This window comes from Biomphalaria glabrata, chromosome 5 (genome assembly GCF_947242115.1).
Source record: "Biomphalaria glabrata chromosome 5, xgBioGlab47.1, whole genome shotgun sequence".
Classification (NCBI taxonomy): Eukaryota; Metazoa; Mollusca; class Gastropoda; family Planorbidae; genus Biomphalaria; species Biomphalaria glabrata.
Window position 1 is genome coordinate 47808345 of NC_074715.1, and position 13656 is coordinate 47822000.

The window sequence follows — 13656 nt, forward strand, 5'->3', positions numbered from 1 at the left end:
TGATATATATATATATATATGTATAAGAAAAAAAAAGCGATTATTGTTCGTTGCTAAAAAGGAAACACCTAAAACAAAGTTACCCTTTGATCTTAGTAGATCTATATCTAAAAATAAGAAGAGTTGTTAAGATGCTTGCCATATGTTTTTAACGATTAATTAGAAATTTAGAAATCTTAATCTGTCATAAACAGAAATGGAATTCATAACGCCTTCTTTTACATGTATCGGTAGCATACGTATGCACAGTCTCGCGATTCTAATCTAATATTTAGATTTTAAGAATTGAAAATCACAAATTATCTTTTGGGTTAGGTGCAAAGTCACAGAATCTTTAACGACCACTGTGTATGTGTGTGTTTATCCCTATCGGAAAAGTTAACATAATAAAATTAAAATTGTCTCGTTAGGCCTTTCTAAACACTTTCTACTTTTTTAACGTTACAGAGCTCTTCAGTTATTTTAGTTAGAATTATAACACTTCCTTTCAAAACATGGCTACCGGCAGATTACCTATCGTGGTTGTTTTGGGTGCCACAGGAGCAGGGAAATCGAAACTTGCAGTTGAGATTGCCAAGATTTTCTGTGGTGAAATCATAAGTGCAGACTCAATGCAAGTAAGGATTTCAATTTTAGCACCTTTTGAAAATTGAATGCATTAATTGCAATTTTAATGAATTTTAAATTGACTTTTAATATCGACCATGCCACTCATCTCAACTTTCACTCAAACTCAAGTTGACAAGTTCAAGCAAGTCAGAGTCACAGAGCAGACTCACTCACTGTCATTAGTGAATTAAATAGTCATTTAGTGTTATGACGACTCACTCGTGACTGTCACTTGTTTTTGAGACTGATCTAGAGTCTCACTCTCTAAGACTACTAGATCTAGACTGGTCTTGACTTATCATCTTATGAAGACTTATGTCACTTATGATTATCTATCAGACTATCTATATTATTTAATGTAGTCGATATCTAAATCTAGTATGACTAGATTCTAGATTTAGAATCTAAAGGCAAGCTAGACATAGATCTAGAATCTAGATTTATCTAGAATAATCATCAATAATCAGAATAATCTAGATATTATTCTCTAGATTCTAGATCTAATCTACAGTACAGTTACACGCTGAGTTACAGGACTACAGCTTATCGAGATTCTAGATCTACAATTTATGATATTCTAGGATCTAGAATAATCTAGTCAATGTAGATTCTAGATCTATAAATCATCTATAATATATAGACTAGTAGATCTATAATCTATATTATTCTATAACTATATAGTATATATAATATAGTAATATAGTTAATAGTCTAAGTACAAAACATTTTCGAGTCTAGATATAGATCTAGTTACAATCTAGTCGACTTAAGAAGTTAAGTAGTGACTGTAGCCTAGTACTATTTACGTCTACTACTTGAGGACTATATTCCAGGTTTGAGACTAGTCACTTAAGTTAGCAGTTAGAGTCATTCTCGATCTAGATTCTATATACTATATAAATATAAGTTGCGCTGCCTGAGACGCATAATGGGCATCTCTTGGAGGGACCATGTCTCCAATCAGGAAGTTTTGAGATTGGCCAATATGAACAGCATGTATGCTCTCCTGACAAAGAAGATTACGCTGGCTCGGACATGTCACCCGAATGCCAGATGGTAGAATCCCGAAAGATATCTTATATGCTGAGCTTGTGGAAGGAGTCAGACCCAAGGGCCGCCCAAGACTAACATATAGAGATGTCTGCAAGCGAGACATGAGAGCCTCAGGCATCAGTGAAAGTATGTGGGAAAACATAGCCAAAGACCGGAGTGCATGGAGACAGACTGTGCGTGCTGGGACAACCCTTGCTGAGAACAAAAGAATTGAAGCGGCTTTAATCAAGAGGGAAAAAAAGAAAGCTGCCCTGTCTGCTAGCCCTAAATCAGAGGCATACACATGTACGAATTGTGGCAAAGTCTGCCGTTCTAGAATTGGCTTGATTAGCCACACCAGATTCTGCCCCGTCTCAAGATTAAGCCAAAACCAGTGACTCACTTGGGCGCATCCATTGCCTTTCGAGACAAAGGAGCCATATATATAAATATAAGTATATAGAATATAGATAATCTAGATCTAGTAATCTAGTTCTAATCTAGAGTCAAGAAAATAGCAATATTGAGAATCAACTTACGCTTACTGACTTAGTCTTACTAGACTTAGACTGTTAGAGATAACCATTAGCATTTCGATACAAATAAATAAAGCTTATTAGTTGAAGATAACTTGAAAACAAAAATTTGTAAACTCAACAACTGCACCAAATTTATTTATCCTTGTAAGAAAAGTAGATTACAGAAACAGATCTAGATAAGAAGCAGACATTTTATGCAGGGCTCTAGTATCAACTGTTAAAGATCATAGTTATAGTTTTTAACGTTTTACAACTTTTGTAAGTAAATATCTGAGACTGGGATGTTGGTTGAGAGCACTAGGGAAAACGAGGTCAAGTTGATCTGACTGACTATTTGTAATAATACTAATATGTGTATTGCCATTATGTTGCATTAGCAGTAGTTTCAGATCTCTCATGGGTCTTTCATCTTCATGCCCTAATTCAAAGCTGTTGTAGATCTGCGTCCAGATCACCATTCTATGGCATTCTGGATCTGCCTTTGGGTCGCCTGCCTTTTGGTTTTTGCATGTATAATCTAATTTTCGCTCGTCTGTTATGACATTTTTTCAATATGCCCTGCCCAGCATAGTCTGTTCTTTTTAAAATTTGTCACTATCTGTAGGTCTTCATACAATTGATAAATCTCATGTTTAGTGCGTGTCCTCCACCCTGTTTCATCTTGTATAACACCATAGATTTTCCTAAGAATTTTTCATTCCTAAGTATTTGTCTTTGTCAGTGTCCAGGTCTCACTTGGTTCCACGACAATTTGTTCACTGACAAATTGTTCACGACATTTCGTTCACGCGGCATATCGCTCACGGACTATTCGCTCACAGACAACTTGTTCACCAACAGTTGGTTCACAACAAATCGTTCACGGCATGGACAAATTCTTCACAGACAAATCGTTCACTGGATAGTAAAATATTGTTAATATTATATATTCTTGTCGCATGTTTAATTTATTTACATTAAAACTTTTGTAGCTTATTATTTCCAAAAACAAAAAAATTTCTAGACATCAGGCAGGTCTAATTCAAGTTTATTTAATTTCGTTGTTGTTGTTGTTAATATTTTGTTAATGAGGACAGTATGTGATAAAAATTATACTTAAAAGAAAAAAAGAGGTCTTACAAGCTAGCTGAAAAATTTAAACAGGCCCTGACTTTACTAAAGGTAACATTTTTACTTTCACCTTTAATATACCTTTACCCCCCCCCCTTTTTTTTTTTTCATCTACCGGACATCTACCCATTTATCTGGATACTCTGGTTAACACCTAGTTGAGTGCTAGACAGACTGGCTCCTCTGGAAGTAATACAACTTTATTGGACATTGACTATACACATGTTCAATCTGTTAACATTGAAAATATCTACTATATACTAGTACTTTCCATCAAGTTTAAAAAGAGTTCTATTTTATTTTTATTTTAGTTAAATTGTTTCTTTATGTGACCACCCATTAGTAGACTAATTTGATTGCTTGGACTTCAATAACAAATTTATTGAAACAATTTAGTTTTATTTTATTGCGATAAATTTATATTTTTCTTATGGGGAACCAAAATATTTCCTAGTGTTGTATATGTAATTATTATTTTTTTTCTTAGATGTCTTAATTGATAAGTATTAACCTTAGATCTGTATCTAGTATGTGACGTTCAGAGTTGAACAGTGAAACCATATATTGTACCAAATCTAGTATCATTGTTAAAAATCTAAATTATCTCTCGTTAAAACACTGACGGGATTGTGGAAAAAAATACTAGTGTGTCTGTGCGTATATTTTGTTTTTGTTAATAAGATATCAATAAAATGGGTATGCTAATTAAACATCTGGACCGCTATTAAGAAGATAAGCAAATATGGGTAGGTCAAACAAGACTACATGACGGACATGAGTGTAAAAGAAGGCCTAGATGTTGAAAGTAAAAATGTTACCTATAGTAAAGTGAGGGCCCATTTAAATGTTTCAGCTTGCTTTTAAGATCTCTTTTTTTCTTTTAAGTATAACTGTTTTTCTTTGGCACAGACTGCAAAAGAGCCTACAGCTCAGCAGCAAAAAAGTGCTTGAAGAAGAATATTGTGGCGTTAGAGCTGATTAGAGTCAAAAAGACTCTTAATCAGCCCAGTTGTTGGTAGGATTCAAACACAAGACTTATGATTTAAAAGTTGATCACATTGCTTTATATTTTAAAATAATTTTCTTTTCCAGTATTGTAAACTAAAAAATAGTCAAAAATATTTTAGAAACTTGGGATGTGTTGCTGAGTGGCCTAAACCAATGGCTAGCTTTAAAGTGGGCTCATTTGAATCCATGCTGAGCTGAGTTGTGTTTGCTGAGCGCTTAAAGCATCACTGAAACCTTTTCCTTGATATCCTCTTTCCCCTCTGCGACACAATAGAGATTGGACCATAGCGCACTGAGCACAAAAGAATTGCTATACAAAAGTAATTATAAAAAAATATTTTGGCTGAAGTTTTTTCTATGGTAAACCTTAATCTGTAACGGTTCCATGACAATTCGTTCACCGACAAATCGTTCACGACTTTTCGTTTACCAGACTTTTCGTTCACGCGACATATCGCTCACGGACTATTCGCTTACAGACAACTTGTTCACGACTGTTCGTTCACGGCACGGACAAATTGTTCACAGACAAATCGTTCACTGGATAGTAACATATTGTTAATATTATATATTCTCGTCGCGTGTTTAATTTATTTACATTAAAACTTTTGTAGCTATTATTTCTAAATGCAAAAAAATTCTAGAGATCAGGTCAAATCCGAGTTTATTTAATTTCGTTGTTGTTGTTGTTGATATTTTGTTAATGAGGACAGTATGTGATAAAAATTATACTTAAACTAAAAAAAAAATAAAAAAAGAGATCTTACAAGCTAGCTGAAAAATGTAAACGGGCCCTCACTTTACTATAGGTAACATTTTTACTTTCACCTTTAATATACCTTTACACCCCCCTCTTTTTTTCATCTACCGGGAATCTACCCATTCATCTGGATACTCTAGTTAACACCTAGTGGAGTGCTAGACAGACTGGCTCCTCTGGAAGTAATAAAACTTTATTGGACATTGCCTATACACATGTTCAATCTGTTAACATTGAAAATATCTACTAGACACTAGTATAGTACTTTCCATCAAGTTTAAAAGAAGTTTTATTTTGTTTTTATTTTAGTTAACTTGTTTCTATATGTGACTACCCATTGGTAGACTAATTTGATTGCTTGGACCTCAATAACAAATTTATTGAAACAATTTTATTTTGTTGTATTGCGATAAATTATAATTTTTTAATAGGGAACCAAAATATTTCCTAGTGTTGTATATGTAATTAGTTTTTTTTTTCTTAGATGTCTTAATTGATAAGTATTAACTTTAGATCTGTATCTAGTATGTGACGTTCAGAGTTGAACAGTGAAACCATATATTGTACCAAATCTAGTACCATTGTTAAAAATCTAAATTATCTCTCGTAAAAACACTGAAAGGATTGTGGAAAAAATACAAGTGTGTCTGAGCTAGCCAGGAAAACCAGTGACTTGGCAGAATGCATGACGCGTATGACGTAATCATCTTCTTTTTTGAAGAAACCTCTGTATTATATAAGATAAGATATGTTTTTGTTAATAAGATATCAATAAAATGGGTATGTTAATTAAACATCTGGACCGCTATTAAGAAGATAAGCAAATATGGGTAGGTCAAACAAGACTACATGATGGACATGAGTGTAAAAGAAGGCCTACGTGTTGAAAGTAAAAATGTTACCTATAGTAAAGTGAGGTCCCATTTAAATGTTTCAGCTTGCTTGTAAGATCTCTTTTTTCTTTTAAGTATAATTTTTTATCACATACTGTCCTCGTTAACAAAATATTAACAACAAACAAACAAAAATTTACAAAGAATTCCGGATCAGGCCCGATCTCTAGCAATTTTTTGTTTTTGGAAATATCCAGTGAACGATTTGTCGTGTGATCAAGTTGTCTGTGACTGAATAGTCCGTGAGCGAATTGTCGGGTGAACGAATTGTCATGTCCCCATCTGTAACAACCAACAAGAACTTTCATTTAGCAAAGTTTTTCTGTCCTTGTAATGTTTTAACACCTATTTGTATTTTTTTTTTTCACTAATAATAAATACCATGTTAATTTTTTTTTTTTCAGATCTACAAAGGATTGGATATTATCACTAACAAAGTAACAGAAGAAGAGAAGATGGGATGCCCCCATCATTTGATGAGCTATTTAGATGTAGACACCAAATACTATAATGTTGTGGAGTTCAGGGATGCTGCTCTTCCTGTTGTATCCTTTTTGGGCATTGACTGTTACAGTTTAGTTTTTATGTGGCCTTTATATTTACGGATGTATCTTATCTATGCTGTAGTAGAAGCAGGGCACAGCTTATGTAGTTTTAAAATATCTAGACTTTATTTATGAATAGATTGAGCACTGTAGTTTTTTTTTTTGTTTTTTTTCATCAAGTTTTTAAATGAAAAACATTGACAGAATTTTTTAAAAATTTCTTTTTGATAGCATGTTCCATTTAGAGCTTTTGTACCATCCCAAGATTTCGTTGCACTTAGGACAAATGTCTTGGCTAGTTGACAGAGATCTGATTTAAACCTTAAGCTAGGTGAACATTGAACAGAATTTTGCTATGGTAAAAAGATATTTTTAAGACTCAGCTTTCCTATTCCAGTCTGAGGCTACTCCAGTAACAGGTCATTAGCCAGTCATTGCCAGTCTTTTTCAGTATAGCTTTTAATGTCCCATTTGTATTTACCTAGTTTATGATAAGAATCCTCAAAATATTGAACGGCTCAACATGGCTTAAAATGTGCAAATAATGATAGATAATCACTCAATCTTCTTTCTTTCTATAATTATTACCTTCTGTGCTAGCTTTAAATGGTCTGAGATACTATTATAACATTGTTAATGTGTAAACATTTGCATACAAGTTGGCTAAATAATTTTGGCCTAAATTGTGCTGATGTGCCATAAAATCTAAATCATCCCTCTTAATATCCATGGGATTCACTTTTTCAATACCTGTTTTTTTTTTTGTCGTTTCTATCTAGCACATTTTTTTCTGGCCACATTTAAAATGTGATAGTGAATAAATTATATTTTATTTCGGTGACTTTCTTTCCTTAATTTGAATTAGCTCAGTGACATTATGTCCAGGAAGAAGCTACCAATCATTGTTGGAGGGACTAACTATTACATTGAAAGTTTGCTGTGGGATTTTTTAATTGACAAAAGGGTATGTATTTAATTGTTATCTTAAATTGCAATGTAAACTAGAGGGATGTTAATTGAATTGAAAATTTAAAAAAAAAGCGGTCTTCAGCATGTAGCTGTTTAAACAATAGTTTTAAAAGCTGTCTTAACTATGTAATTACTTAAAAACCATGACTTTTTGTTTGTTGTTTGTAAAATGTTTTACATGTTTCGGATGTTCCTTCAGAGCTTAAGATAGTTTACTTCCTAGTCCAAACCTCCCGCAGGACGACTGGGGATGGGAGCGGGCAGGGTTTGAACTCGTGACCATTGATAAATACAAACGACAATCCAGCGCGCAAACTGCATGTCCAGGCAGACTGTCTTGGTTTAAATAGAACAAGGAATGTTTCTGATTTGAAATGTTGAAGACTGAACATCTCCTCAAGTTCATTACTTACTTACTTAATCCTGTGCACTCCCAGGGGAGCATAGGACCGCAACCACACCTCTCCACCGAACTCGGTTCTGAGCAGCTTTCTTCATCTGCTCCCATGTCATTCCAGTACCCTCAGCTTCACTGATGACTGACCTCTTCCAGGTTTGCTTGGGTCTGCCCACTTTCCTCTTTCCTTGTGGGTTCCAGTCAAGTGCCTGCCTTTCAACATTGGTCTTGGGCTATGGGTTTTTGTATTTGTCTAGTTCTCTCCCACAAATCGATAGTAGTTATCTTTTCTGGCCACCTAATTCCTAATATCCGGCGTAGGCATCTGTTAACAAAGGTTTGGAGCTTTCCATATTTGTTTTAGTGGCTCTCCAAGTTTCTGAACCGTATAGAAGGACAGCTTTAACGTTTGTATTATAGATTCGTATCTTGTTGTGTAGAGATAATGCCTTAGAGCGCCAGATAGTTTGAAGAGTTGAAAAGGCAAACCTAGCTTTATTGATCCCAATTAGTATATATCATCATCAGCTCCGCCGTCTTTACCAAATCTACTTCCCAGATATGTGAAGTGTTCCGTATCAAGGATATTCTCTCCCTGTAGCATGATTGGGTTCTCCTGTCTGTTGCTGATCCTCAAGTTCATATTGTACACTTATTGAGAAAAAAAATTTTTTTTACTATCTTAACTGTGAATAGATCTTGTTTTTAGTGACAGTGTAAAATTTAGCTCTTGGGATAGGAAGGGAGAATAACCCCTAAGGGATTATGGGCATGACATGGCCTAAATTGTGTTGATGTGCCAAAACCCCAAAATATCAAATATATATATATATCCGCTAGTTTCCATGCATGTTAACTAATGTTAGATTATGGGCATGACATGGCCTAAATTGTGCTGATGTGCCAAAATACCAAAATATAAAATATATATATCCGCTAGTTTCCATGCATGTTAACTAATGTTGGATTTAAACCTTGGAACATTTAGCACTTTTACTTTTCAAACTAAAGTCTGGCAACTAAGTTGTGGCTGAGTTCAAAAATTAAATAGTCTGATTAATTAAATACAATATTAAAACAAGTTTGTAAAACACAACTGATGGTTGGTTTTATACATTAGATTTGAGTCAAGTATGTAATGTACAACTGATGGTTGGTTTTATACATTAGATTTGAGTGATTTTAGTCAAGTTTGTAATACACAACTGATGGTTGGTTTTATGCATTAGATTTGAGTCAAGTTTGTAATACACAACTGATGGTTGGTTTTATACATTAGATTTGAGTCAAGTTTGTAATACACAACTGATGGTTGGTTTTATACATTAGATTTGAGTCAAGTTTGTAATACACAACTGATGGTTGGTTTTATACATTAGATTTGAGTCAAGTTTGTAATGTACAACTGATGGCTGGTTTTATACATTAGTTTTGAGTCAAGTTTGTAATACACAACTGATGGTTGGTTTTATACATTAGATTTGAGTCAAGTTTGTAATACACAACTGATGGTTGGTTTTATACATTAGATTTGAGTCAAGTTTGTAATGTACAACTGATGGTTGGTTTTATACATTAGATTTGAGTCAAGTTTGTAATACACAACTGATGGTTGGTTTTATACATTAGATTTGAGTCAAGTTTGTAATACAGAACTGATGGTTGGTTTTATACATTAGATTTGAGTCAAGTTTGTAATACACAACTGATGGTTGGTTTTATACATTAGATTTGAGTCAAGTTTGTAATACACAACTGATGTTGGTTTTATACATTAGATTTGAGTCAAGTTTGTAATACACAACTGATGGTTGGTTTTATACATTAGATTTGAGTCAAGTTTGTAATACACAACTGATGGTTGGTTTTATACATTAGATTTGAGTCAAGTTTGTAATACACAACTGATGGTTGGTTTTATACATTAGATTTGAGTCAAGTTTGTAATACACAACTGATGGTTGGTTTTATACATTAGATTTGAGTCAAGTTTGTAATGTACAACTGATGGTTGGTTTTATACATTAGATTTGAGTCAAGTTTGTAATACACAACTGATGGTTGGTTTTATACATTAGATTTGAGTCAAGTTTGTAATACAGAACTGATGGTTGGTTTTATACATTAGATTTGAGTCAAGTTTGTAATACACAACTGATGGTTGGTTTTATACATTAGATTTGAGTCAAGTTTGTAATACACAACTGATGTTGGTTTTATACATTAGATTTGAGTCAAGTTTGTAATACACAACTGATGGTTGGTTTTATACATTAGATTTGAGTCAAGTTTGTAATACACAACTGATGGTTGGTTTTATACATTAGATTTGAGTCAAGTTTGTAATACACAACTGATGGTTGGTTTTATACATTAGATTTGAGTCAAGTATGTAATACACAACTGATGGTTGGTTTTATACATTAGATTTGAGTCAAGTTTGTAATACACAACTGATGGTTGGTTTTATGCATTATATTTGAGTCAAGTTTGTAATACACAACTGATGGTTGGTTTTATACATTAGATTTGAGTCAAGTATGTAATACACAACTGATGGTTGGTTTTATGCATTAGATTTGAGTCAAGTATGTAATACACAACTGATGGTTGGTTTTATGCATTAGATTTGAGTCAAGTTTGTAATGTACAACTGTTAACGTGAATATTTCTGTTGTGGCGTGTCTTGTCAAAATAATAGCATGTGACTTTCCATGGACCAAGATTAACCTGCACAGTATGCGATATTGTTGGTCTGGGAAATGTTTTGTCACCAAGAGCATGATCCTAACATCATCAGGTCTAGTCAAGAATAATTGATGCGTGTTTAAAAGTATTCAATTTAACATCATTATTTACTGAATCCATTCATTGTTTTGCAATTAACACTGTTCTAAATATAGGCCGTGGAAACCTTTAAAAGAGTAATTTTTATTTTAGATTTTTATAAAGTGTGTGAAAGCTTTTATTTCTTCTGAACACTGTTAGATTCGCCGATGGGATAACCATCTTCTTTGTTGTTTTTCTCCAAGATATGTCATTTTATTTACAGTACTTTTCAGTCCAAACACTGTCCCCGCTTATGTATCACTTTGACTGTCACTGTGATCATTTGCTAAAACGACGATAATTATTCAGTTGCGTTAGGTCACAGTGCAGGCGAGGGTTAGAGCGAAGTTTTTTTATCAGTGGGGTTGGGGGGGGGGGGGGCGGGGGAGTAGATGCCTGCATGATGCTCTCAGCCTTCCCTCCTTTGAAAACATCCGCTGTGGGAAGCAGTTGTCATGCCACTACCTCGGTCCTACCTCATGTTCCATCAACAGTCTGAGGGGAGGGACTTTCTTCTGCGTTCCTGCGTGTGTGTGTGTGCGTGCGTTGTGCAACTTAACCGTTTGGTGCATCTCCCATCCTACTTTCTCGTGCCACTGTCCTGTTGATCAAGCTAATAGTGACTGCTGCTCAGGTTCCCACACCTCTCCTTCATACTGTCTACCTTTTTTTTTTTTTTTAGGAGAGGGGGGGGGTTACATATAAGGGGTGACCCCCCCCCCCCTTTTTTTTTTCAGAGCATGCGACCTATACAATTTTTCTGTTTCTGTGGCCGACGGTTAACACAACGACCAACCGTCTTTACTTCACTGGCGTATGTTAGGTACCCATTAGAGTTGGGTGGACTCTGGGGCGTCCTAGTTCCAAACCCAGTAGCCACCGGAACTTGTACTCGAGATGCCTCGGCTCGAAGGCCAAGCGCTTTACCTCTCAGCCGACAATAAATAAAAAAACAAAAAAATCGGGAGTCTTTGAATACACTGGTCGATGTGGTTTTACAGTGTACTGAGTGTAAAGTTACTCAAAACTTGTGTCGCTGCGTCTGGTTGGTATCTAAAAGTTTCGTGTTCTATTTAGACGTTCCCACATTTTTAGTGTCTGCCTTTCACCCACCATTCTTGAAGCGAGTAGTCCCTGACTCTCAGCATCACGTTTCTTACCTATTAAACTATTTCATGCGGAATTGCAGCTTAACATTGGGGGCTTTTATCGTCATTTTACGTTTAATAGTGAAATGATTTTTCAGTGGGGGTGGGGGCGCTATTGTTTTGCCCCAGATTTTTTTTTTAATGGGAGATAATTGTGAACCAGTTTCTTATCTCTCTTTATTTCTACAACATAAATTGTTTGTTTATACACTTTAGGCTTTTTCTCATCTTTTCGTCTTTTCTCTCTCTCTCTCTCTCTCTCATGACTCCATTACTTAACAGGACTTGCAGGAAGTTGCAGTCTATGTGAGAGCAAGTAGTGGGGGAGCAGCGACTCATCCCCCCCCCCAAGTCGTGGTGAATGGGAAGCGTACAGATGACAGTGTAAACTGTGAACAGTTTCTAAGAGTACGAAGGGAGTCTTAAAGCGTAAATAGTTTATAAAAGTATTGCGGGCATTGACCTTTCAACCCATTTTCAAACATTTATGGGGGCGAGGGGGGGGGGTCCTTCCAAGAAAAATAGACTGGCTCAAATTGTGCTGAAAGTAAAAAGAAACGAAAACAACAAGGGGGCGGGGGGTCAACTTTGTGTCGGTTCAAGGTTAAAGTTCTCACGGGGGTAGATGTATATATGCACTGATGATTAAAAGGGATACACTGGTTGTCTTGTAAGTTCGGTGAATGCTGGTGCTAAATATAAATGAATGCATCACATTCTAACGGTAACAGCGACAATAACAAAACAACAACAAAGCTCGCCAGTCCATGGTTCTCCAAGCACAGAAAGTTATAATGTGTGGTATTACTGGGCTGTAGATCTCATTTCTCTTTGGGAGCGCGGGGGGGGGGGGGTTCAGGTGTTGGGTGAACATCTGAACCGAGTGGACAGTTTTTAACCCCTTGGAACTGAAGGCATATATATAGTGCTGTCGTTCTAAGCCCTCTCTTTTTTTCCCCCATCCAGCTGATATCATGTATGTCATTAGTTGGCTTAGTCCCCGATATTGTCATTAACGTGTGTGGGAACTGGTGGCGTTGGTTGGGGAGGGGGGGGAGGTCCAGTCTTCGTGAGAAAACCTACTAATTGCAATTTCAGGCATCCAAGCAATGTCACCACTGGATGTGTCCATCCGCTTTGTTGTTGTCACTTTTTTTTTCTTCGTTGCCGTGGGATCCTCCATTTGAATGCAACTAGTTCTCTCTTTCCATTTCCATTGGAAGACTGTAGTTCACAGGTCATCTATAGGAAAATAGAACTCGTTCAAAATAAACCCTTTCTTGTCTACCCGTAATATTCACAGTTTAAAAAGAAAAGCTGATCAAAAAAGCCAATTCGAAATCTTTTTGAGACAGCAAAGAACCAGGGGCTCAGACCATCTGTGCTAGTCAACAGTAATACGCTTCCTGTTAGTCTTGCACATATGTACGCGTGTTGAGTGATCTCTGCCCACCCTGTACCTCTCCGTACTGCAGTGATGGTCAGTGGTTGGTAGGCGTAGCAGCTAGTCTAGACCTGCACCATTAGGAGGAATTGCACAACGTGACCAAGGTCAATGAAAAAAGCTCGTGGAAATGATATAATGCGGTATTTGTTGGACCAGAATGTGTGTATATCGTATCGATACCTCGGTTGCACCACATTTACAAGGATCCAATACATGGCGTTATCCGATGAAGCCATTAGAAAATGAACTTTAGCAGATAATAAACACGCTGTCCCTGAAATGTTTTTGAAACTTAAGAGAAGATGAAATGCTCAATGTCACTTTGGTTGAAGGGCTTTAGGAAAAGGCTTGTCTCGGAGAAGCCATTCAT

At 35.7% G+C, this 13656-nt stretch overlaps 1 protein-coding gene across 1 annotated transcript in view; it reads left to right on the forward strand.

The window, feature by feature from the left end:
• Positions 1–484: 484 nt before the first annotated feature.
• LOC106058753 (tRNA dimethylallyltransferase-like) overlaps positions 485–13656 on the forward strand; it is a 61587-nt gene continuing 48415 nt past the window's right edge. Inside the window, exons 1-3 of the mRNA XM_056030068.1 lie at positions 485–617; positions 6356–6496; positions 7362–7460. Coding sequence (XP_055886043.1) covers positions 495–617; positions 6356–6496; positions 7362–7460 — 363 coding nt within the window. The 5' untranslated portion in view covers positions 485–494. The remainder of the gene's footprint in view (positions 618–6355; positions 6497–7361; positions 7461–13656) is intronic.